Source organism: Bombina bombina, chromosome 8 (genome assembly GCF_027579735.1).
Source record: "Bombina bombina isolate aBomBom1 chromosome 8, aBomBom1.pri, whole genome shotgun sequence".
Taxonomy (NCBI): domain Eukaryota; kingdom Metazoa; phylum Chordata; class Amphibia; order Anura; family Bombinatoridae; genus Bombina; species Bombina bombina.
Window position 1 is genome coordinate 275,464,463 of NC_069506.1, and position 27,174 is coordinate 275,491,636.

Consider the following 27,174-nt stretch of genomic DNA (forward strand, 5'->3'; position numbering starts at 1 on the left):
TATTAATACACTTTTTACCTCTGTAATTACCTCGTATCTATGCCTCTGCGAACTGCCCCCTTATTTCAGTTCTTTTGACAGACTTGCATTTTAGCCTATCAGTGCTTACTCCTAGGTAAATTCACGTGCGTGAGCTCAATGTTATCTATATGACACACATGAACTAACGCCCTCTAGTAGTGAAAAATTGTCAAAATGCATTCCGATAAGAAGCAGCCTTTAAGGTCTAAGAAATTAGCATATGAGCCTACCTAGGTTTAGCTTTCAACTAAGAATACCAAGAGACCAACGCAAAATTGGTGATAAAGTAAATTGGAAAGTTGTTTAAAATAACATGCCCTATTTGAATCATGAAAGTTTATTTTGCACTTGACTGTCCTTTTAAATCTCCTTTCCTCCTGCCTCAAATTGTGACCTCTTGTCACAAAAAATTTTTTTGGAATAAACAAAGCTTCTGCCATCTCTGTATATGGGCCTTGAATATATTTATATAAAGTAATCATGTCACCTCTCAAGCACCTTTTTTTCTAGAGAAAGCAGACCAAAGTTTGACTAGCTTCTCGTTAAAGGGACACTAAACCCAAATTTGTTCTTTCATGATTCAGATAGAGCAGCACTTTTAAGAGCTACTTTCTAAATTTTTCCTATTTTTTCGTCCTTGTGGTATCTTTATTTGAAAAAGCAAAAATGTAAGCTTAGGAGCTGGCCCAGAAAAGGCCAGTTTTGTGTGCGGTCCAGAAGTAAAACAGTTAATAAGAGAACTATACCTTGTAGTCAGGGCCGCCACTAGAAATTTTGGGGCCCCTGACAACCATTGTTCAGCCCCCCCCCCTTTTTTGACATGTGCAATTTTTTACCAAGTGACTAAAACGTATATGCACTTTATTCTTAAGTGTAGTCAAACTTGGAAATGTTGTAAAGGTAGTAACATACAAACACAGACACACTCATACACTGAAACTCACACATAAGTATTCACATATAGGCACTCTAGCAAACATGCAAAGAAACACACAATCTCAGACACAGACACCCAAACAGACACTTAGCACTTGTTTACATTGACCTGACAAGTAATGAGGTAGACTACAGTTTTGTCAAAAAAGGAGATTTACAAAACAAAATAATGGAGTTCTGATTATCTTTTTGTCAAGGAAGATGTCAACTAAAATATGACAACAGCATGCAGTGGCTGAAATGAAGGGCCCTGAACTCCCTAAAAAATAATTTTAAGGTTAAATGGTGGATTGGTGACTTCCATAAAGGTCTCATTAGTCTCAAAGTCTGTAGAAAGATGTGAATTATCAGTAGTAAGGTCAAAATGTCCAAAAAAGGAACAGACAATGGACACACACACACAAACTCAAACAAACTTACCTGTGAAATAAAAATAAAAATGAATAAAATTACAAAAAATAAAAAAACTACCATTGCAAAAAATTACAAACGAAGATATACAAAAAGATAAAAATTATTCCTATTCTAATAACCCAAAAAAACACCCCAAAATAAGAAAAACCTAATCTATAATAAACTATCAATAACCCTTATAAGGGCCTTTTGTAGGGTATTGCCCTAAAGTTAACAGCTCTTTGGCTAAAAAAAAAAATACAACAAACACCCCCTAACATTACAAACCCCCACAAACCCACAAAATAAAAAAACCTAACTTAAAAAAATAATAATCTACCCATTGCCCTAAAAAGGGCATTTGTATGGGCATTGCCCTTAAAAGGGCATTCAGCTCTTTTACTGCCCTTAAATGGGCATTCAGCTCTTTTTCGGCCCATTAAAATAAAAAAGCTCTAATCTAAAAAAAAAAAAACACCCCCCAAAAAAAAAAAAAAAAAACTAACACTAACCCCAAAATCGCTACTTACAGATGCTGAAGTCCGGCGAACTATCTTCATCCCAGCGGCAAAGCATCTTCATCCATCGCAGGACTGGCATCTTCTTCATCCCTGCGGAGGCGGGAGGTCCAGGCGGGGGTCCATTGGTCCGACGTGGAGGTCCCTTACATGCGATTGTCAGCCGCACAGTGAGGAGTCAATGCAAGGTACCCACTTTATATTGGGGTACTGTTGCATTCCTATTGGCTGAAAAAACATAATTTATGTAAGAACTTACCTGATAAATTCATTTCTTTCATATTAGCAAGAGTCCATGAGCTAGTGACGTATGGGATATACATTCCTACCAGGAGGGGCAAAGTTTCCCAAACCTCAAAATGCCTATAAATACACCTCTCACCACACCCACAAATCAGTTTAACGAATAGCCAAGAAGTGGGGTGATAAGAAAAAAGTGCGAAAGCATAAAAAATAAGGAATTGGAATAATTGTGCTTTATACAAAAAAATCATAACCACCACAAAAAAAGGGTGGGCCTCATGGACTCTTGCTAATATGAAAGAAATGAATTTATCAGGTAAGTTCTTACATAAATTATGTTTTCTTTCATGTAATTAGCAAGAGTCCATGAGCTAGTGATGTATGGGATAATGACTACCCAAGATGTGGATCTTTCCATGCAAGAGTCACTAGAGAGGGAGGGATAAAATAAAGACAGCCAATTCCTGCTGAAAATAATCCACACCCAAAATAAAGTTTAAATGAAAACATAAGCAGAAGATTCAAACTGAAACAGCTGCCTGAAGTACTTTTCTACCAAAAACTGCTTCAGAAGAAGAAAACACATCAAAATGGTAGAATTTAGTAAAAGTATGCAAAGAAGACCAAGTTGCTGCTTTGCAAATCTGATCAACCGAAGCTTCATTCTTAAACGCCCAGGAAGTAGAAACTGACCTAGTCGAATGAGCTGTAATCCTCTGAGGCGGAGTTTTACCCGACTCAACATAGGCATGATGAATTAAAGATTTCAACTAAGATGCCAAAGAAATGGCAGAAGCTTTCTGGCCTTTTCTAGAACCGGAAAAGATGACAAATAGACTAGAAGTCTTTCGGAAATTCTAAGTAGCTTCAACATAATATTTCAAAGCTCTAACAACATCCAAAGAATGCAATGATTTCTCCTTAGAATTCTTAGGATTAGGGCATAATGAAGGAACTACAATTTCTCTACTAATGTTGTTAGAATTCACAACCTTAGGTAAAAATTCAAAAGAAGTTCGCAACACTGCCTTATCCTGATGAAAAATCAGAAAAGGAGACTCACAAGAAAGAGCAGACAATTCAGAGACTCTTCTGGCAGAAGAGATGGCCAAAAGGAACAAAACTTTCCAAGAAAGTAATTTAATGTCCAATGAATGCATAGGTTCAAACGGAGGAGCTTGAAGAGCCCCCAGAACAAAATTCAAACTCCAAGGAGGAGAAATTGACTTAATGACAGGTTTTATACGAACCAAGGCTTGTACAAAACAATGAATATCAGGAAGATTAGCAATCTTTCTGTGAAAAAGAACAGAAAGAGCAGAGATTTGACCTTTCAAGGAACTTGCGGACAAACCTTTATCTAAACCATCCTGAAGAAACTGTAAAATTCTCGGAATTCTAAAAGAATGCCAGGAAAAATGATGAGAAAGACACCAAGAAATATGTCTTCCAGACTCTATAATATATCTCTCTAGATACAGATTTATGAGCCTGTAACATAGTATTAATCACAGAGTCAGAGAAACCTCTTTGACCAAGAATCAAGCGTTCAATCTCCATACCTTTAAATTTAAGGATTTGAGATCCTGATGGAAAAAAGGACCTTGCGACAGAAGGTCTGGTCTTAACGGAAGAGTCCACGGTTGGCAAGAGGTCATCCGGACAAGATCCGCATACCAAAACCTGTGAGGCCATGCTGGAGCTACCAGCAGAACAAACGAGCATTACTTCAGAATCTTGGAGATTACTCTTGGAAGAAGAACTAGAGGCGGAAAGATATAGGCAGGATGATACTTCCAAGGAAGTGATAACGCATCCACTGCCTCCGCCTGAGGATCCCGGGATCTGGACAGATACCTGGGAAGTTTCTTGTTTAGATGAGAAGCCATCAGATCTATTTCTGGAAGTTCCCACATTTGAACAATCTGAAGAAATACCTCTGGGTGAAGAGACCATTCGCCCGGATGCAACGTTTGGAGACTGAGATAATCCGCTTCCCAATTGTCTATTCCTGGAATATGAACCGCAGAGATTAGACAGGAGCTGGATTCCGCCCAAACTAGAATTCGAGACACTTCTTTCATAGCCAGAGGACTGTGAGTCCCTCCTTGATGATTGATGTATGCCACAGTTGTGACATTGTCTGTCTGAAAACAAATGAACGATTCTCTCTTCAGAAGAGGCCAAGACTGAAGAGCTCTGAAAATTGCACGGAGTTCCAAAATATTGATCGGTAATCTCACCTCCTGAGATTCCCAAACCCCTTGTGCTGTCAGAGACCCCCACACAGCTCCCCAACCTGTAAGACTTGCATCTGTTGAAATTACAGTCCAGGTCGGAAGAACAAAAGAAGCCCCCTGAACTAAACGATGGTTATCTGTCCACCACGTCAGAGAGTGTCGTACAATCGGTTTTAAAGATATTAATTGAGATATCTTTGTGTAATCCCTGCACCATTGGTTCAGCATACAGAGCTGAAGAGGTCGCATGTGAAAACGAGCAAAGGGGATCGCGTCCGATGCAGCAGTCATAAGACCTAGAATTTCCATGCATAAGGCTATCGAAGGGAATGATGATGTTCATTTAAAAATTCATCTGGATAAAGAGAAGTTTTAAAAGACTTTTTATGTTTACTAGAAGGAGGAATAACAGACATAGCCTTCTTAATAGATTCAGAAACAAAATCTCTTATGTTATCAGGAACACTCTGAACATTAGATGTTGATGGAACTGCAACAGGTAATGGTATTTTACTAAAGGAAATATTTTCTGCATTAACAAGTTTGTCATGACATTACACTTAGCTTTGGTAGTTCCAGCACCAGGCAGCGATTTTCCTGAAGTATCTTCTGGCTCAGATGCAACACGAGACATCTTGCAATATGTAAGAGAAAAAACAACATATAAAGCAAAATTGATCAAATTCCTTAAATGACAGTTTCAGGAATGGGAAAAAAATGCCAAAGAACAAGCTTCTAGCAACCAGAAGCAATGAAAAATGAGACTTAAATAATGTGGAGACAAAAGCGACGCCCATATTTTTTTAGCGCCAAATAAGACGCCCACATTATTTGGCGCCTAAATGCTTTTGGCGCCAAAAATGACGCCACATCCGGAACGCCAACATTTTTGGCGCAAAAGAACGTCAAAAATGATGCAACTTCCGGCGACACGTATGACGCCGGAAACAGAAAAGATTTTTTTGCGCCAAAAAAGTCTGCGCCAAGAATGACGCAATAAAATGAAGCATTTTCAGCCCCCGCGAGCCTAACAGCCCACAGGGAAAAAGTCAAATTTTTTAAGGTAAGAAAAAATGATTGATTCAAATGCATCATCCCAAATATGAAACTGACTGTCTGAAAATAAGGAATGTTGAACATCCTGAGTCAAGGCAAATAAATGTTTGAATACATATATTTAGAACTTTATAAAAAAGCGCCCAACCATAGCTTAGAGTGTCACAGAAAATAAGACTTACTTACCCCAGGACACTTGTCTACATGTTGTAGAAAGCCAAACCAGTACTGAAACGAAAGTCAGCAGAGGTAATGGTATATAGTCGATCTGAAAAGGGAGGTAAGAGATGAATCTCTACGACCGATAACAGAGAACCTATGAAATAGACCCCGTAGAAGGAGATCATTGCATTCAAATAGGCAATACTCTCCTCACATCCCTCTGACATTCACTGCACGCTGAGAGGAAAACCGGGCTCCAACCTGCTGCGGAGCGCATATCAACGTAGAATCTAGCACAAACTTACTTCACCACCTCCATAGGAGGCAAAGTTTGTAAAACTGATTTGTGGGTGTGGTGAGGGGTGTATTTATAGGCATTTTGAGGTTTGGGAAACTTTGCCCCTCCTGGTAGGAATGTATATCCCATACGTCACTAGCTCATGGACTCTTGCTAATTACATGAAAGAAATGAAAATTAGCCAATAGGAATTAGAGCTGCTTAAATCCTATTGGCTGATTTGAACAGCCAATAGAATTTAAGCAGCTATCATTCCTATTGCCTGATTCAGCCAATAGGAAAGCAACGGTACCCCAATGTAAAAGGGGTACCTTGTATTGAATCCTTAGTGTGTGGCGGACGATTGCATGAAGAGGACCTCCACGTCGGACTGATGGACCTCCGCTTCCGCGCATCCACCGACCGCTCCGCCTCCGCTGGGATGAAGATAGAAAATGTTGGTCCCGTGATGGATACAGATGGAGCCGCCTGGATGAAGATGCTTTGCCCCTGGGATAAAGATCTTTCACCGGACTTCATCAACTGTGAGTACTCATTTTGGGGTTAGTGTTATTTTAATGGCCGAAAAAGAGCCGAATGCCGTTTTAAGGACAGTAAAAGAGCGGAATGCCCTTTTAAGGGCAATGCCCATACAAATGCCCTTTTCAGGGCAATGGGTAGATTCGTTTTTTTAAGATAGTTTTTTTTATTTTGTGAGTTTGTGGGGGGTGGGGGTTTGTACTGTTAGTGGGTCTTTGTATTTTTGTTTAGAAAAAGAGCTGATTTCTTAGGGCAATGCCCTACAAAAGGCCCTTTTTTAAGGGCTATTGGTAGTTTACTATAGATTAGGTTTCTTTTATTTTGGGGTGTTTTTTTTAAAATGGGTATTAGAATAGGAATAATTGTTATTATTTTAGATAAGTCATTTGTTATTTTGTGTAATTTTATTTTTTTTGGGTGTTTTTTTTTTTTTTTAAAAGAATAGCCATTTTTTATTTTTAATGGGTAGGAAAAAGAGCTGAATGCCCAAGGCAATGGGTAGATTAGGTTTTACTTTATTTTTATTTTGTGGGTTTGGGGGGTGGGGGTTTGTATACTGTTAGGGGTGTGTTTTTCTTTTGTAGTAAAAGAGCCGATTTCTTCAGGGCAATGCCCTATAAAAGGCCCTTTTAAGGGCTCTTGTTAGTTTATTATAGATTAGGCTTTTTTTTATTTTGGGGTGTTTTTTTTTTTTTTTTTTTAAAACGGAGTATTAGAATAGGAATAATTTTTATTGTTTTGGATAATTTTGTTTGTTATTTTTTGTAATGGTATATATATATATATATATATATATATTTAATTTTAGAGGTTTTTTTTTTGTAATGGTAGGTTTTTTATTTTGCAATGTTAGGTTTTAGTGTAAGGCAGCTTAGGTTTTACTTTTATTTCACAGGTAAGTTTGTATTTATTTTACCTAGTTAGTTAGTAAATAGTTAATAACTATTTACTAACTAGTCTACCTAGTTAAAATAAATACAAAACTTACCTGTCAAATAAAACCGAAGCTAGCTACAATATAACTATTATTTCACAGGTATGTATTTCGTTTAAAATAGGTATTATTTAGTTAATAACTGTACTTTAATTTAGCTCTATTTTAATTATGTTAAAGTTAGGGGGTGTTAGGGATAGGTTTAGGGGTTAATATAGTTTAATTTAGGTTGTTGCGATGTGGGGGCCGGAGGTTTAGGGATTAATTAATAGGTTTACTTAGTGCTGGCGATGTGTGTGTGGGGGTGCGGTTTAGGGGTTAATAGATTTAGTGTCAGTGATTTCGGGGAATTGCGGTTTAGGGGTTACTAGGTTTAGTTAGTGTTGGCGATGTTTGGGAACGGCAGTTTAGGGGTTAATAGGTTTAGGTAATGTTGGTGATCGGGGGTGCTGTTTAGGGGTTAATAGGTTTAGTTTGTGTCTGCAATGTCGGGGAACTGCGGTTTAGGGGTTAACTTTATTGCGTGATTTAGTGTCAGTGATGTGGGGGCGGTGGTTTAGGTGTTAATGGGTTTAGGTAGTGTTAGAGATGTGGGGGGATGGCTATTAAGGGGTTAATAGCTTTAGTGGCGGCGGTTTAACAATTTTTTTCGACAATCGCCAGAACCTTAGTTAGAAATAACGATTCGGTCGGTAATAACGATTTGGTCCGACATTAATAATAATTTGGTTACGGTATCAAATTAATCCAAATTTCAAAATCGGAATGACACGAATAAATCCAGAATAAAACCAAATTACCGACACATACCAAATTATTGTGAATGTATCGAACCAATTTTTTTTATGACCTGAATCGAAATGAACCACAAGTCTAATTTAAGCCTAGCACTTTTAGGACAGGATGGAACGTCCTAATGGCATCATGTGGTTAAACCTGTTATTTGTGTGTTTTCCTGCAGGTGACCATAGCATGATCACAACTCACCAAGCAGTGTTCCAGCCGCATCCTCTGCAGAAGGTTTCAGGCACTAGGGAGCCAGTGCCAAGAAAAATCCCCCCCAAACGTCCACAGATGAATGTCATCAGTAAATACAAAAGCGACTTCACTATTCCTCTCCAGCCCCAAGAGAGAACTAGAGCCACCATCCCCCCCACTGATAATCTAACAGTGAACCCCCATTATAGGTGAGGGGGAAATAGCTCTTATAGAGGTCTAGAAATTATAATGAAGGCACATGCTTAGCAATGGTAGGGTTATATGGTGCAATAGGAGGAGTTATAGGGAGCAGTTATATGGTGCAATAGGAGGAGTTATAGGGAGGGTTATATGGTGCAATAGGAGGAGTTATAAGGGAGGGTTATATAGGGCAATACGAGGTGTTATGCAAAGGGTTATATGGTGCAATCAGAGGGGATATAGGGAGGCTTATATGAAGCAATAGGAGCTATAGTGAGTGTTAAATGGGGCAATAGGAAGGTATAGGGAGGGTTATATGGGGCCATAGGTGTATAGGTGTTATATGGTGCAATATGAGATATAGGAAGAGCTATATAGGGCAATAGGAGGAGATATAGGGAGGGTTATATGGTGCAATATGTGTTATAGGGAGCAGTTATTTATATGGTGCAATAGGAAGAGTTATAATGAGGGCTAAAACATTAATTATGCTTACCTGATAATTTCATTTCCATCTGTGGGAGGAGAGTCCACTGCTTCATTCATTACTTGCAGGAAATAAGAACCTGGCCACCAGAAGGAGGCAAAGACATCCCAGCCAAAGGCTTAAATACCTCCCCCCACTCCTCTCATCCCCCAGTCAATCTGCCTAGGGAACAAGGAACAGTAGAAGAAATATCAGGGTATAAATGGTGCCAGAAAAATAATAATAAATTTAGGTCCGTCCACTGGAGCAAACGGGCGGGAGCAGTGGACTCTCCTCCCACAGATGGAAATGATATCAGGTAAGCACAATTTATGTTTTCCATCTTAATGGGAGGAGAGTCCACTGCTTCATTCATTACTTGTGGGAACAAATACCCAAGGTCAAGAGGACACTGAATGAACAAAAACGGGAGGGTAAAAAGAGGCGGACCCTATACTGAGGGCACCACAGCCTGCAGAACCTCTCCCAAACAGAGCTTCCGCCAAAGCAAAAACATCAAATTTGTAAAACTTTGTAAAAGTATGTAAGGGGGACCATGTAGCCGCCTTACAAATCTTTTCCAGAGAGGCCTCGTTCTTAAAGGCCCAAGAAGAGGCCACAGCTCTAGTTGAGTAATTCTCTGAGGAGGCTTATGTCCCGCTGTCTCATAGGCCAAATGGATAATGCTCCCCAACCAAAAAGACAGAGAAGTTGAAGAGGCCCTCTGCCCCCTACGCTTCCCTGAATACACCACAAATAAGGATGAAGTCTGTCTGAAATCTTTCGTGGCCTGAAGATAAAACTTCAAGGCTCAAACCACATCCAAGTTATGCAGTAACCTTTCCTTAGACGAAGAAGGGTTAGGACCTACTATCTCCTGATTGATGTTACGATCTGACACCACCTTCGGAAAAAATCCTAACCCAGTGCGAAGCACAGCCTTATCAGCGTGAAAAACCAGGTAAGGAGGCTCAGATTGCAAGGCCGCTAACTCAGAGACCCTGCGAGCCGATGCAATAGCCAGAAGAAATAGAACCTTCCAGGAAAGAATCTTAATGTCAAGCGAATGCATAGGCTCAAACGGAGCCCTCTGCAAAACCTTAAGAATCAAGTTTAAGCTCCAAGGAGGAGCAGAATTTCTAATGACCGGTCTGATGCTAGACAGAGCCTGAACAAAGGACTGAATATCAGGAAGCTTCGCTAGCTTCTTGTGTAACAGCACCGACAATGCCAAAATCTGTCCCCTTATGGAACTGGCGGCAAGACCCTTATCCAGTCCATCCTGGAGAAAGGCCAGAATCCTGGATAACCTAACCTTGTGCCAGGAATATCCACGTTCCTCACACCAGGATAAGCAGGTCATCCACACCTTATGATAGATGCATTGAGTGACCGGTTTCCTGGCCTGGATGAGAGTATCAATTACTCTCTCAGAAAAACCTCTCAGCCACGCAGCCTCAGAGAATAGATATTTTGATGTAGAAAAGGACCCTGAACCAGCAGATCTCTGTGCCAGGGTAACCTCCATGGAGGAGACGATGACCTCACCACCAGATCCGCAAACCACGTCCTCCGCGGCCACAACTGAGCAATCAGAATGGTCGAAGCTTGCTCCTGTTTGAAGAAGAAGTAGCAATGGTGGAAAAATTTAAATGAGGTTGAACTCCCAAGGAACCGCTAAGGCATCTATCAGCTCCGCCTGTTGGTCCCTGGATCGTGACCCGTATCTGGGTAGCTTGAAGTTTAGTCTGGACACCATTAGGTCTATCTCTGGTGTCCCCTATCTGTTGCAGATCTCCACAAACACCTCGGAATGGAAAGACCATTCCCTCGGATGAAACGATTGTGTGCTGAGAAAATCTGCTTCCCAGTTGTCCACACCCGGAATGTGGATCGCTGAGAGCGAAGAATTGTGTGTCTCTGCCCATTCCAGAATCTGAGATACTTCCCTCATGGCTAGGGAGCTTCTCGTTCCCCCCTAATGGTTGATGCAAGCCACCAAGGTAATGTTGTCCGACTGGAATCTGATGAATCGGGACGACCCCAGGTGGGGCCAAGCCCTCAGAGCGTTTAATATCACTCAAAGTTCCAGAATATTTATTGGTAGAGTCGACTCCTCTCGAGTCCACCTGACCTGTGCCCTTCTGGCACCCCAAACAGCTCCCCATCCTGATAGACTTGCGTCTGTGGTTACAATCTCCCAGGATGGCCTCAAGAAGGATGTCCTCTGGGCCAGCTGTCCCGGACGGATCCACCAAGAGAGGGATTCCCTCACTCGGTCGTCCAGAGAGATCTGTTGGAATAGATCTGAGTGATCGCTGTTCCATTGTCTCAACATGCATAACTGAAGAGGTCTGAGATGGAACCTGGCGAATGGTATGACATCTATGCTGGATACCATGAGCCCAATCACCTCCATACATCTGACCACAGATGGCCTTGAGGAGGTCTGAAATGTCAAACATATCTTCATAGATATGGAATCTATTATCGTACCCAGGAACTCCACCCTGTTGCTGAGAACCAGAGAACTCTTTCCTTTGTTTATCTTCCATCCATAAGATCGAAGGAGAAGAAGAAGAGCCCTTGAGTGGTCCTCTGTGAGGCTTCAGGACGGAGCCTGGACCAGAATATCGTCCAGGTAAGGAGCCACCGCAATACCTCTGACTCTCGCTACCGCGAGCAGCGCCCCCAGAACCTTCGTAAAGACTCTTGGGGCAGTCCGAATGGTAGGGCCACAAACTGGAAGTGTTGTCGTCATAAATTGCCCCTCTTGAACTAGGGGTAGGATCGATCTGATCGTCACCATTTTTAACGATGGGACTGACAGAAACTTGTTTAGGCACTTTAGGTCCAGAATCGGGTGGAACGTGCCCTCCTTCTTTGGGACCATGAAAAGGTTTGAATAGTACCCTAGACTCCTTTCTGCTAGAGCTACTAGGATGATTACTCCGAGAGATGAGGGATCCCTCACGTACTCTAGAAAGGCATCTCTCTTCTCGAGGATAGGTTTGACAGGAGGAATCTGCCCCTGGGCGGATGAGACTTAAACCCTATCCTGTAACCCTTGGTGATATCCTCCAGAACCCAAGGATCCTGTACGTCTCTCATCCAAGCCTCTGTGAATAGAAATAGTATGCCCATACGCGATCCAGAGATTGATCGGGGGCCGCCCCTTCATGACGACTTAGTCTTGGCGGGCTTCTTGCTCTGCTTGGACTTGTTCCAAGATTGAGCTGGCTTCCAAGATTCCTTGGACTGCTCAGTCTTAAACAGCAGACTGCTGGCATTGAGACTTGTCCGAACGAAGAGACGAAAAGTAGAACCCTTAGGCTTATTCTTCTTATCCTGCGGAAGAAAAGCACCCTTGCCTCCCGTGAACGTGGATATGATAGAATCCATGCCTGGACCAAAAAGAGCTTTCCCTTGAAACGGAAGGGATAGTAATCTAGACTTGGAAGTCATGTCAGCAGACCACGACTTTTAACCATAGAGCCCTGCGGGCTAGAATCGAGAAACCTGATGTCTTGGCATTCAGGAGAATAACCTGAATGTTTGCATCACAGACAAAAGAATTAGCTACCCTCAAGGCCTTAATATTTTCTTGTATATCCTTGAGGGGAGTCTCCACCTCGACCATAGCTAACAGTGCGTCACACCAATAGGTAGCCGCTCCAGACACCACAGCAATCGCCGCTGCCGGTTGGAAAACAAACCCCGTGAGTTGGAACATCTTTCTCAACATGGATTCTAGCTTTTTATCCATGGGCTCTTTGAACGACGAACTATCCTCAAGGGGAATGGTCGCAAGCTTAGCGAGCGTGGAGATAGCTCCATCCACCTTAGAAATGGCCCCTCATAGCTCAAGCTGAGAGTCCGGAACAAGGAACAGCTTTTTAAAAGAGGTAGAGGGAGAAAAAGACAAGCCAAGTTTCTCTGACTCATTTTTAATAATAGTAGCCATCTTCACGGGAACTGGGAAGGTCTGAGGCACCACCCTGTCCTTGTAAACCCTATCTAGCTTAGGGATCGATGGTACTTCCGGAAGTTTCGGTTCCAGAACCTCCAACGTAGCAAGCACTTCTATCAGTAAAAAGCGCAAATGTTCCCTCTTAAACTTAAAATCTGGCTCCTCCTCAGCTGCAGGCCTAGAAGACGTGGATTCCATCCCAGAGAGAAAGCCCTCCGAAGAGTCGGAGGCGTCCTCATCAGCAGATAGTCTATCAAAGATATCCAACGGAGTAGATGACCCCCTGGGATGGAAGGTTATGTCTTTCCCTTCGCTTGCGCTTCGTAGGGCATGAAGGCCGCAGAAACCGCCTCTTGCAACTGGACAGCGAAATCTGGTGGCCACGAGGCCCCTCCCGCGGGAGGATTAGCAGGGCCTTGGGGAGCTACATGTGTAATCGGAGATGAATGTTGGGAACGCACCTCATGGGACGGAGACCGATCAGAGGTGGACGGCTCAGAAGTACTAAATATCTTATTCTTTTTAGATACTGCGATCTTATCAAAGCATGTGAAACACAGTTGAGCAGGTGGATCAACCTGTAACTCCTCACAATAAACACAGGTATTAGATTTAATTAAAGAGGGAGTATCCTCTAACATCTCAGAGCCTCTGCAGACTGCCCCCTTTTTTCATTTTTTTCAGACTTATTTTAGCCAATCAGTGCTGACTCCTAGGTAACTCCTCGGGCATGAGCACAATGCTATTTATATGGCACACATGAACTAATGCCCTCTAGCTGTGAAAAACTGTGAAATGCATTCGGATAAGGGCTTAGAAATTAGCATATGAGCCTACCTAGGTTTAAGATAACCAAGAGAACAAAGCAAATTTGCAGATAAAAATAAATTGGAAAGTTGTTAAAAATGACATGCCGTATCTGAATCATGACAGTTTAATTTTGACTAGACTGTACCTTTAAGTGAAGCAATAGGAGGTATCATAGGGATGGTTATAGGGAGCATTATATGGTGCATTAGAAGGATTTAAAGACAGGGTTATTGGGGGGGTATAGGGAGCGTTATAAGGAGCACACCGAGTTAAACGTTGTTGTTTTTCTATCCTTCATTAGGAATGACTTTCAGACAGTGCAGAGAGAGAATTTCCCTGGCTGGGATCCTCGGATGTACCCACGGCCTGAGCTGACACAGTTAAAGGAAGAACTAACTTCAATTGAGAGAGAGCGAGGGGGGAGAGTAGATGGGATTACAATGACAAAGGTAAAATATGGCCCAGGGATTTCTCATATCCCTCATATTCCTGCACCTCAAAAGTGAAATAGCACAAAACACTCCCTACAGGACACACTGCCTCTCCGTATTAGCCTGTGTATTACAAGAAGTCTTTGTATGAACCATGTGCCAAGCATTTCTACAAGTAACTCCCATAATTCCCTTCTTACAACTCATATTTTACTTTTTGTGACAAAAAATGCTTTAATCCTTAGCTTTTTTAAAGCCTTAACATCTATAAAGGTTTCATTATATCTTCTCACTCCTTGACAGATATACGTAGTGTCATGGAGACGGCCTCTTTCCTTGTCTTTTTTGGCACACACTTCCGTGTTGCTACATCTTTACTTTTGTATTTCCACCTGTCACATTCTTCCCCTCCTGTTATATTTTGCATCATTCTCTGTTGCAGTTATCCTTCAAGCCCCCAGCCTATCTGCCACAAGAACCAGTACGACGTCCACATTCTGTCCTACGGCAACTGAATGCCAAGTTTGATGCAACTACCCACAGCCATGCTGTATTTCAGGACTGGGGGGTTCAGCCATTTCAGCGCCATGGGGACGTCTGTGAAGGTCACTTTCTAAAACCCCTGGTGAGGATGCAAACCACAGTGACCTGTTAATACTACCTTACACCATTAAACAACCAGGCTTGTTTCTAATAAGAATGATGAGAATTTTGTAGAAATGTATCTATTCTTTTACGTTCATTGTAATGATAAAGAAATAGCTAGAAGTTAAGATATGTCCTTCAATCTTTCTAAAATTCGAGAGACCTTGTTGTACTGAAGAAACTGTTATGGATAATTTTTTTCAGACCAGAGGGATCTAGATTATCCAGCCCATAGACTGATAACCCTTTCAGAAGGGAAATATGCCCTTTAGAGAGGGAAAAAGGCCAAGATCTCCAAAGTTTAGGGGAGCACCAATAAGTAAATCAGAGGTAAGCTTGCTGCCCCTTTCCGTATTCAGTACTGCTCATCTCTTCTTAGTGAAGAACCTTGTGACACAATAACAAATATATAGTGGTATATTTTTCTATTTTTGTAAGTGACCCTAGCTAATTTTAGTGGTTTGGGCCACATCCAGCAGTTAGATTTCTCAGTACTCAGATTATGACTCCTGGTCTTGCCCCATGTAAATATGACAGTGGAGCTCATAGCCATCTAGAAGAGAGATTCCCTTCCCCCGGCCATATGAACAAAAAATACAGAGAATGTGATTTATATATCTATAGGGAGAGGAAGATTATTACAGAGATGAGGTACATACTAGGTGAGATATGTGGTGTTCCAGGCTCTAGCACCCATATCCTAGCACTAAGGAAAGCAACACCTTCATCTACCAATAGATCAAGCTTGCAGCTGACAACAGTAATTATCTGATAAGAATTGTAAAGACATAGAAAATAATAATGGAGCTGGTGTATCATCTCTGCTCCCACCCTACACAATAGCAGGTAAGACCCCTCATTTTATAGAGGATGTCCTGATGAGCAGTCTTGTGTTTCAACAGCTACCAGTAGCTTGCTATAAACAATGGTAAAAACCCAAAAGCATTGGTGTTATTTTGAGGAATGTGGAGACTATGAATTCTCTTTATCACTTCCTGATATAAATGTATTCCAGTTTCCAATATAAAGTAGGGAGCCCTAAATTCCAGATAGTTTCAAGCTCTTACCGATATTACATGAGTCTCCTCCCAAGCATGTTCTGAGCTGCTCGGTCACATGTAACATGTGTGGGAGGAAAATGTGTACTTCCATATCAGCAGTGAGTGCACATAAAGTTATCACTAAGCAGGGTTGCTTTTATAGGAAGTAGGTTTCAAGAACTCTTCTACCTAAACTTAAAAATGCACTTGTGGGGATTTCAGGTTTCAGTTTTTAGAAAGTGTAGACAGCTCACAGAAAAAAGTACAGAAATTAATGTTTAAGTATGAAGATTAAAAAGTCTAGAGTCTCAGACATGGAGCAGCAATGAAAGGGTTACAACTGAGGAAGAATTCCACAGGTCAGTTTATAGTCACACAAATGCTGATAACTTAAATTTGGCTGAAATGTAGGTCAGATTGAAGGTCTGACATACACTACAGTACCTTAGAAAAGTAACCCATCAGTTTTACCAAAACCGGGCTGTGCAAGAAGTTTGTTGCACCTTTACCAAAATCTACAGAAGAGGTAAAGGTATGGATACATGTCATAATTGTAATGCATCCAAACTGGCCCAAATCTCTTGAGAAAGGCGGTTCCACGATATCTAGCCATTCTTGTTATGAACAAAGCTGATTCAGAATTAAATGACCATGGCAGATGTGAAAAACCCACGTACCTCTTACAAGATACATACTTAGCTTCCTGTGTGTAATAGGTTTAGATCAGGGGTTTTCAATTCCAGACCAGAGAACTACTAAAGCATATATCAGCTGCACCTGAGGGTTTTGAGACTAGGCCCAATAGCAAAGAAGTTTGTGGCTCAGGCAAGAAGCCATAAGGTCTATATCTAGTAGACCCCATTGTCTCACTTTGTGATTGAATACCTCCTAGTTTAGAGACCATTTTCCTGGGTGAAGACATTGGCCTCCCAATTATTCTCTTCGGGTATATGAATGACTGAGTTTAGACAATGGTGACACTGCCCAGATGTGGGACAATTCCTTCACTGCCAATTCCACCCATGTAATTTATTTACTGGGAGTGTAGGAAGGATTGGGCTAACTGTAAAGAGCCCTGAAGTTTGCAGGATGTTTAATTGTAACTTTATACATATAGGACTAGGACCAGCATGTTCACCATAAATGCAGCAGTAGTGTTAAAATAAAGCCAAAAGGTAGGTGCTACACCTTCCAGACCGCCTTCAATGGGTCCAATCTGTAACTGTAGAAGGAGATGAAGGTGGCACCTCGTATATAAAAGCAAACCTTTATTAAATAGAACAACATTTCAGTCCCTTTCTCAACAGTAAGAAGATGGCAGGTGCCCCTAAACGTTGCTCTATTTAATAAAGCTTTGCTCTTAAATATTAGTGCCACCATCATCTCCTTTGTTCTCCTTGTGAGGTGAAGTTACAAACAGACAAAACTCCTTGCACTCTTAGGGACCCCCAGACTGCTCCCCAACCCATAAGGCTGACATCTGTGGTAAACGTTCTAAGTGGACTGAAGAAAGGATACTCCCTGAATTAGGAATTGGTAAATCAGCCACCATGTTAACGACTGCCTGGTCTTATGTGATCCCTGTGAATAGGGATATAAAGAAAGTAATATTAAGTCTATTATAGACATAAACTGACCATTCTGCACTAAAGGAAGTGTAGTGCAATCCCATCTTGAAAGTGGGGACCTTCAAAAATATGTTCAAGGTTTTGAGATCTAGAATAGGCTGAAAAGGGTACCTTTTTCTTTGGGACTATAAATAGATTGGAGTAAACTCCAATCAATTCTAGATCCTGTACACACGCCATGAAGGCTTTGGTCCTTATGGGATTTCAAGGAGCTTGAGACTTGAGGAACCTTCCTCTTCGGGGCTTAGATTCAAAGCCTATCTAGCTCGAAACGTGAGGAACCTTCCTCATGGGGGCTTAGATCGAAAGTCTATCTGATACCCTTGATAAATGATGTCCAGTACTCAAGGATAGTGAGCAGATTTTTTCCAAGCCTCCAGAAAAAGATTCAATCTGCATCCTAACACTCTTTCATGTGGACTTGGGGGTAGACCTTTTGGTCTGTTTGTTTTTAGACCAGGAAGGGCTGGACTTCCAGGAGGATTTGGGAGAACTCAATTGCTGGGTAGATTCTAGCTACACTAGATCTGCTCCAGAGATGCTTCATTAGAAATTAGCTTGAAAAGGATGTCACACCAGCTTACAAGAGCTACTGCTACAAAAAGCTATGCTGACTGAATTAACATAAAACCTTGAAAGGGTGGAAATTGCTTCATCCATAGTTGAGCAAGGACACACACTAAATTATCCTTACAGAGTAAACAGGGATTTCAAAGGGGTTAAATGGTCAGTAGATTTCTCCTTAAAGGGTCAGCGGAAGGTACTGAGTTGCATCCATTTGCTCAATATTAGACTATAATGTGTACAAGTAAGGAAAGATGCTGATTTATCAGAAATATAGCAAACACAGAAAAAAAGTAAATGGGCACAGACCTCTGAGGGCTATGACAGGTCAGCAATAGATAATTAAGGCACAAATGTATAGCTGAGTACCCTTGATAAGATAACGAGAGAGGTACACAAACATTTTTTAAGCCCCTTTAACAAATGTCTTAAAACATTAAACAAATAAATTAACCCTGCATAAAGGTTTACAAGATAAGCCCTGGTTTGTCAGACTGGCTTACCACCTCTATTGGTTCTACGGCACCTCAGGAAAAAAGAAGCCGAAAGGCATGTTCAAAACTAGTCAAAAACAAAATGTATGCTTACTTGATAAATTTCTTTCTTTCCGGACATGGAGAGTCCACAACGTCATTCCAATTACTAGTGGGATATTCAACTACTGGCCAGCAAAAGGAGGCAAAGAGCACCCAGCAAAGCTGTTAAAGGGACACTAAACCCATTTTTTTTTCTTTCATGATTCAGATAGAGCATGCAATTTTAAATAACTTACTAATTTACTCCTATTATCAATTTTTCTTCGTTCTCTTGCTATCTTTAATTAAAAAGCAAGAATGTGATGCATAGGAGCCGGACCATTTTTGGTTGAGAACCTGGGTTATGCTTGCTTATTGGTGGGTAAATGTAAGCCTGCAATAAGCAAGCGCTATCCATGGTGCTGAACCTAAAAATCGACTGGCTGCTAAGATTTACATTCCTGATTTTAAAATGAAGATAGCAAGAGAACGAAGAAAAACTGATAATAGGAGTAAATTAGAAAGGTGCTTAAAATATCGTGCTCTATCTGAATCATGAAAGAAAAAATTTGGGTTCAATATCCCTTTAAGTGTAACTTTCCTTACCCATAACCCCAGTCATTCAGCCGAAGGAAAATGGAAAAAGAAGAAACACAAGGGTGAAAAGGTGCCTGGGGTTTAGTAAAAAAAACTGCTGAATTATAATTAAAGAGAAAGCGGGGTTGTGGACTCTCCATGTCCGGAAAGAAAGAAATTGATCAGGTAAGCATAAAGGACACAGAATGAAAAGGGTGGAAGAAAAAGGTAGGAGGACATAAACAGAAGGCAGCACTGCTTGAAGAACCTTGCTCCCAAAAGAAGCATCATTCGAGGCAGAGTATCAAATTTGTAGAATTTGGAAACTGTATGCAGAGGACCATGTTGTCGCCTTGCAAATCTGTTCCACAAAAGCTTCATTTTTGAAAGCCCAAGAAGAGGAGACAGCCCTAGTGGAATGAGTCGTAACTCTCTCAGGAGGCTGCTGTCCAGTAGTCTCATAAGCCAAACAAATCACATTTCTTAAGCAGAGGGAAATAGTAGTAGAAGTGGCCTTCTGACCTTTACGCTTTCCAGAGAAAAAACAAACAAACAGGGCAGATTGCCTAAAAACTTTAGTATTTTGAAGGTAAAAATTTAGAGCACGCACAACATCCTTATGAGAAGGATTTGGGCAAAAAGAAGGAACTACAATTTCCAGATTAATTTTTCAATCAGACACCACCTTAGGGAGAAAACCCAATTTAGTACGAAGGACCACCTTATCTGCATGAAAGATAAGGTATGGGGAATCACACTGCAGAGCTGAAAGCTCAGAAACTCTCAGAGTGGAAGAAATAGCAAGGAGAAACAAAACCTTCCAAGATAACATAACAACATGCATCGGCTCAAACGGAACCTGCTGCAAAACTTTAAGAACTAGGTTGAGGCTCCAAGGAGGAGCAACAGGGTTAAACACAGGCCTGATTCTGACCAGAGTCTGAACTAAAGCTTAAACATTTGGCAAATATGCCAGACGTGCAGAAATCTGACCCTTCGGAGTACTGACTAACAAACCTTTCTCCAGGCCATCCTGAAGAATAGATAAAATTCGGGGAATCCTCACCCGACTCCAAGAGAAACCTTTAGCTTCGCACCGATAAAGGTATTTACGCCATATCTTATGAAAATCCTGCGAGTATCAGGTTTACGAGCCTGAAGCATAGTATCAATGACCGCTTCTGAAAACCCACGTCTGGACAGAACTAGGCGTTCAATCTCCAAGTAGTCAGCTTCAGAGAATCCAGATACGGATAGATAATTGGACCCTGAGGTAGCCTCCAAGGTGGAAGAGATGACATCTTCACCAGGTCCATGAATCAGATCCTGCGAGGCCATGCAGGAGCTATTGGAATTACAGATGCTCTCTCCTGCTTGAAGACTCATGGAAGGAGAGCAAACAGAGGAAAAAGGAAGTCCCAAGGAACCGCCAGAGTATCTATCAGGGCGGCCTGAGGATCTCTTGACCTTGAACTGTACTTTGGAAGCTTGGCGTTCTGACGAGACACCATCAGATCCAACTCCAGAACCCCCAATTTAGGATATCCTGGAGAACACTTCTGGATGGAGAGCCTACTCCCCTGGATGAAAAGTCTATCTGCTCAGAAAATCCGCCTCACAATTGTCCACTCCTGGCATGTGTATGGCAGATAGAAGACAATCGTGAGCTTCCGCCCACTGCAGAATGCGAGTCACCTCCTTCATGGCCAAGGAACTCAGAGTTTCTCCCTGGTGGTTGATGTAAGCCACTGAGGAGGTGATGTCCGACTAAAATCTGATAAACCGGACTAAAGGTAATTGAGACCAAGCTGTCAAGGCATGGAATATTGCTCTCAACTTCAAGATGTTTATGGGAAGAGAAGACTCTTCCTGAGACCACAGGCCCTGCGCTTTTAGAGAACCCCAAACTGCTCCCCAGCCTGACAGGCTGGCGTCCGTAGTCACAATTACCCAGGAAGGTCTCAGGAAGCAAGTGCCTAGAGACCGATGTTCATGTAAAATCCACCATGAGAGCGAGAGCGAGAGAGAGAGAGAGAGTCTCCTGTCAGGGAGTCCAGATTAATCCTCTGTGATAAGTCTGAAAGGTCTCGGTTCCATTGACTGAGCATGCAATGCTGCAGTGGTCGCAGATGGAACCGAGCAAAAGAAATGATGTCCATTGAAGCCACCATCAGACCAATCACATCCATGCATTGAGCCACTGTTGGAAGAAAAGCAGATTGGAGAGAAAGGCAAATAGCAAGAGGTTTGGATTTTCTGACATCTTCATGGAATCTATGATTGTCCCTAGGAAACACACTTTTGTAGCTGGAACTAAGGAACTCTTTTCCAGATTAATTTTCCACCCGTGGGTACGTAGAAAGGACAACAACATCTCTGTATGAGATTTTGCTAGCGGATAGATGAAGCCTGAATCAAGATGTCGTCTAGATAAGGTGCCACAGCAATTCCCTGGGATCTGATCACTGCCAATAGAGCTCCAAGAACTTTTGTGAATATTCTGGGAGCTGTGGCAAGACCAAACGGTAGAACAAACTGGAAATGCTTGTCCAGAAAGGCAAACCTGAGAAACTGGTGATGATCCTGTGAATGGAATGTGTAAATACGCGTCATTCAGGTCATGAACTGACCTTCCTAAACCAAAGGAAAAATGGAACGAATAGTTTGCATCTTGAAGGACGGAACCCTGAGGAATTTGTTGAAAACCCTCTAGGGTATAGGATAGGACAGAAAATTCCCTCCGTTTTGGGAACTACAAACCTATTCCTCTCCAAGGAAGATAGTCCGTTATGTAAATGTTTGTCCCTTCAAAGAAGAGAAGGACAAATATCTAAAACTAAGCATATACCTGCCAGCATATACCTGCCCAGTTTTCCCTCTAAGGCCAGTTTTGTGAGTGGCCCAGCAGTGAAACTTAATAAGGGAACCACATCTTTTACTCTGCATTGTGTAGTATTTGCTATTTGCTCTAATTAACTTTTTCACTGCTGGGCCGCTCACAGAACTGGCCTTAGAGGGAACACTGACATGCACAGCAGAATACTACAAACATACAGCAGAAAAGGATTAAAACAAGCAAATAGAATGCTTAAGCAATCTCAATCCTAAGGTGTACTGCATAGAGAAAAAATACCATGGAAATAAAATTCCAAAACATATTTAGAACTATTCACTTGAAAAATAAACGGATAATGATTATAATAATCTCCCGTATATAGAAATACTGCAGAAAGAGCAGGGATAAAATTTATATCCCTAAGAACCTCCTTTAAAATGCACAGTAGGTCAAAGATAAATTATGCCTATGATACGGTCCATCATATATTCTACTGTAGAAATATAGGACTATAGAAAATGTCTGAAAGACCAAAGAAGGACAAGCAGACATTCTGCTAAAAACAAAATATAGAGATACTAGACTTGAAAGGTAGGGAAAAATCAAGAAATTCTCTTTACTTAAGATATAGCTCAGTCTCAGATCTCATGTAAAGGTCTCAACAGGAGGGAGATCCAATATAAATAAACTCAAGTAGAAGTTATGAGTGACAATATATTAGACAGTCAAAGCAAACACCTGCGCTGTTGAACTCAAACAGCTAGAGTGACAAATCTATTTTCATGTACTGAGAAAAAGATAATTTATGTAAGAACTAATATTTATTTTTTCATGTTAATACATTTTCATTTAGAGAGTGCTCCTCTATCAGATCACCTGTTTTGGGATCTGTAGTTTTTTTATGTAAGAACTTACCTGATAAATTAATTTCTTTCATAGTGGCAAGAATCCACGAGCTAGTGACGTATGGGATATACATTCCTACCAGGAGGGGGCAAACTTTCCTAAGCCTCAAAATGCCTATAAATACACCTATTACCTCACTCACACCATAGTTTAATGAATAGCCAAGAAGTAAGGTGTATAAAAAGGAGTAAAAAGAATACAAAAAGAGGAATTGGAAAACATAATGTGCTTTATACAAAAAAATCATAACCACAAAAAATAGGATGGGTCTCATGGACTCTTGCCACTATGAAAGAAATGAAATTTTCAGGTAAGTTCTTACATAAATTGTTTTCTTTCATGTAAGTGGCAAAAGTCCATGAGCTAGTGACATATGGGATATAATACCCAAGATGTGGAAATCCACAGAGTCAATAGAGAGGGAGGGATAAATAAAAACAGCTATTTACGCTGAGAAATTAAATCCCAGAAAATAACATAGCCCACTGTAACAAATGAAAACAGAGAGCAAAAAAAGAGGGAGAGACTTAATATAACAAAAAAATTTTGGCGGCAAAAATGAACCAAAGATGACGCAAAAGCTAAAGAAAAAAACTTTTGGCGCCAAGATTAACAGTAAATGACATGCTTTGCGTCATAACAGGCGCAACTTTGCGTCAAAAATTTTTGAGTCAACAAAGACGCAAGAAATGATGTGACTCGCGTCACAACAAACGCAACCTTAGCACCAAAAAAAATTGCGCCAAGAATGACGCAATAAATATAATCATGTTGTGCCATCATGAGCCTAATTTGCCTGCGAAAATTTGAAAAAAACAAGACCGAAGTAGCTGAAATCTCAGGTAAGAAAAAAATTATACTAAATTTCTCCCAAACATAATTTTCCATGCTGAAACTGTTAGACTGCAAAGGGAAATAAACATAGACCTGACTCATAGCAAATATATGCAATATATATAAAAGTTTAAAGTATAAAGTGCCAAACATAGTTGAGTGTCTTAAAAAAAATATATACTTACCTGAAGACACCCATCCACATATAGCAGACAGCCAAACCAGTACTGAAAAATATCAGCAGAGGTGATAGAAGTATAACATCGATCTGAAAAGGGAGGCAGGGGATGAATCCCTGTGACTGAGTTTTTTAATAGATTTCCCATGGGTGAAACCATAAAATCAACAGGCAATACTTCCTTCACATCCCTCTGACAAACACTGTACTCTGAGAGGAATTGGGCTTTAAAATGCTTAGAAGCGCCATTCACAGAAGAAATCAAGCACGACTTGCTTCACCATCCTCCACCGAAGGCAAAGTTTGTAAAACTAAGGTGTAAGTGAGGTGGGAGGTGTATTTATAGGCATTTTGAGGTTTGGGAAACTTTGCCCCCTCCTGGTAGGAATGTACATCCCATACATCAATAGCTCATGGACTCTTGCCACTTGCATGAAAGAAATTCTATACTCCCCAAAATAAAGTGGACAAAGATAACTACAAAAAATGGTCCTCAGGATATCACATGTTGCAACCAGAAGCATGTTAAAAATTCCAGAGACGTCTGTAATGAGACAAACACCTGACCTGAATAATCTATCAGCACAAATATTCAGTTAAGGACAATTTGATTAAACTATCTATTGTCAAGCCCATGCCCAGGACTGAGTCTGGGCTTCCCAGATTCTTTGGCTGTGTCTTATTCTCTTGAGCCACTGAAGAGCTCTATTAGAATTTTAATGAGGGTACAGGATAAAAAAAAAATGAAATTCATACGGTGCAGAAATAAAAAACATAATTTATGCTTACCAGATAAATTCCTTTCCTTCCGGATAGGGAGAGTCCACGACTTCATTCCTTACTGTTGGGAAATACAACACCTGGCCACCAGGAGGAGGCAAAGACACCCCAGCCAAAGGCTTAAATATCCCTCCCACTTCCTCATTACCCCAGTCCTTCTGCCGAGGGAACAAGGAAAAGTAGGAGAAACATTAGGGTATAAATGGTGCCAGAAGAATAAAATAAATAATAGGGGACCGCCCACAGAAAAGAAAAAAACGGGCGGGGGGCGTGGACTCTCCCTATACGGAAGGAAAGGAATTTATCTGGTAAGCATAAATTATGTTTTCCTTCCTAAGATAGGGAGAGTCCACAGCTTCATTCCTTACTGTTGGGAAAACTATACCCAAGCTCCAGAGGACACTGAATGAATAACGGGAGGTAACAAAAAGGAAGCGGCGGACCCTATTCTAAGGGCACCACAGCCTGCAAAACTTTTCTCCCAAAAGCTGCTTCAGCCGAAGCAAAAACATCAAACTTGTAAAATTTGTATGTAAGGAGGACCAGGTAGCCGCCTTACAAATCTGATCCATAGAGGCCTCATTTTTAAAGACCCAAGAGGAAGCCACTGCTCTAGTGAAATTAACCGTTATCCTCTCAGGAGGACGATGTCCAGCTGTCTCGTAAGCTAAGTGGATGACACTCCTTAACCAAAAAGATAGGGAACTCAAAATAGCCTTCTGCCCCTTACAGACAACAAACAAAGAGGAAGATTGTCTAAACTCCTTAGTAGCCTGAAGATAGAACTTCAAGTTGCGAACCACATCCAAATTGTGACGTAAGCGTTCCTTCGATGAAGAAGGATTAGGACACAAGGAATGAACTACAATCTCCTGATTGATGTTGCGATCTGACACAACCTTAGGAAGAAAACTTAATTTAGTATGTAAAACTGAATTATCTGCATGAAAAATCAGATAAGGGGGCTTGCATTGCAAAGAGAACCTTCCAAGATAACAATTTAATGCCAACGGAATGCAGAGGCTCAAACGGAACCTGTTGCAAAACCAGAGGAACAAGATTTAGGCTCCAAGGAGGAGCCCAAGATCTAAATACAGGTCTGATCCTAATCGAAGCCTTAACAAAGGACTGCACGTCTGGAAGCTCAGCCAGTCTCTTGTGCAATAAAAATGACAGTCTCGAAATCAGTCCCCTCAGGGAACTAGCAGAAAGGCCCTTTTCCAGCCCATCCTGGATAAAATATAAGATCCTGGCAACCTTAACTCTGTGCCAGGAAAAACCACGCGTTTCCCACCAGAAAAAGTAGGTCCTCCACACCTTGTGGTAGATACGCCGAGTAACTGGTTTACAAGCTTGAATAAGAGTATCAATGACACTCTTAGAGAAACCTCTCTTTGCTAAGACTAAGCGTTCAATCTCCATGCAGTCAGCCTCAGAGAATCTAGATTTTGATGAACAAATGGACCTTGTATCAGCATGTCTCTGCGACAAAGTAACTTCCATGGAGGAGATGAGGACATCCCCACTAGATCCACGTCCTTAGCGGCCACGATGGAGCAATCAGGATTACTGATACCCACTCCTGCTTGATGCGGACCACCACTCAAGGAAGAAGCGGTAATGGAGGAAAAAGATATGAGTTTGACACTCCAGGGCACTGCTAATACATCTATTAGATCCGCTTGGGGATCCCTCAAGCTCGACCCGTACCTGGATAGCTTGGTATTGAGATGGGACACCATGAGGTCCATCTCCGGCGTCCTCCAGTTGCAATATATCTCTGCAAATACCTTAGGATGGAAGGATTGCCTACTGAGAAAATCCGCCTCCCAGTTGTTCACACCCGGAATGTGGATCGCTGCTGACAGCAAACAGCTGTAGGCCTCCGCCCTCTCCAGAATCTGAGATACTTTAGGTCCAGAATTGGGCGGAAAGTTCCTTCCTTCTTTGGGACTACTTAAAAGTTTGAATAAAACCCCAAACCTCCTTCGATAGGCACCGGGATGACAATAACTCCTAAGGAAGATAGATCCCGAACGCTCCCTAGAAAGGCATCCCTCTTTTCTGGTCTGATAGACAGATTCAAGAGAAGGAATCTGCCCCTTTGGCGGATGAGATTTGAAGCCTATCTTGTATCCCTGAGATACCACCTCCAGGACCCATGGATCCTGTACGTCCTTGAACCAGGCGTCTGAAAACAGAGACAGTCTGTCCCCTACACGATCCGATCCCATAGAGATAGCACCATCCACCTTAGGAAAGAAGCCCCACAAATCCAGTTGAGATTCCAGGACCAACTTTATAAAAGTAGACAAGGGGGAAAAGGAAGAACCAATTCTTTCCCATTCATTCTTAATAATGTTCGCCATCTTAACCGGCACCGGAAAAGTCAAAGGAACTTTTGTGTCTTCGTAAACTCTGTCTAATTTAGGTATCATAGGTTCTTCAGGCAGCGCGCCCTTTGGAACCTCTAACGTAGACAGAGCCTCCTTTAAT

At 41.5% G+C, this 27,174-nt stretch overlaps 1 protein-coding gene across 1 annotated transcript in view; it reads left to right on the forward strand.

The window, feature by feature from the left end:
• Positions 1–27,174, forward strand: part of LOC128639163 (uncharacterized) — a 121,302-nt gene that overhangs the window by 82,440 nt on the left and 11,688 nt on the right. Inside the window, exons 7-9 of the mRNA XM_053691377.1 lie at positions 8,282–8,507; positions 14,047–14,194; positions 14,619–14,801. Coding sequence (XP_053547352.1) covers positions 8,282–8,507; positions 14,047–14,194; positions 14,619–14,801 — 557 coding nt within the window. The remainder of the gene's footprint in view (positions 1–8,281; positions 8,508–14,046; positions 14,195–14,618; positions 14,802–27,174) is intronic.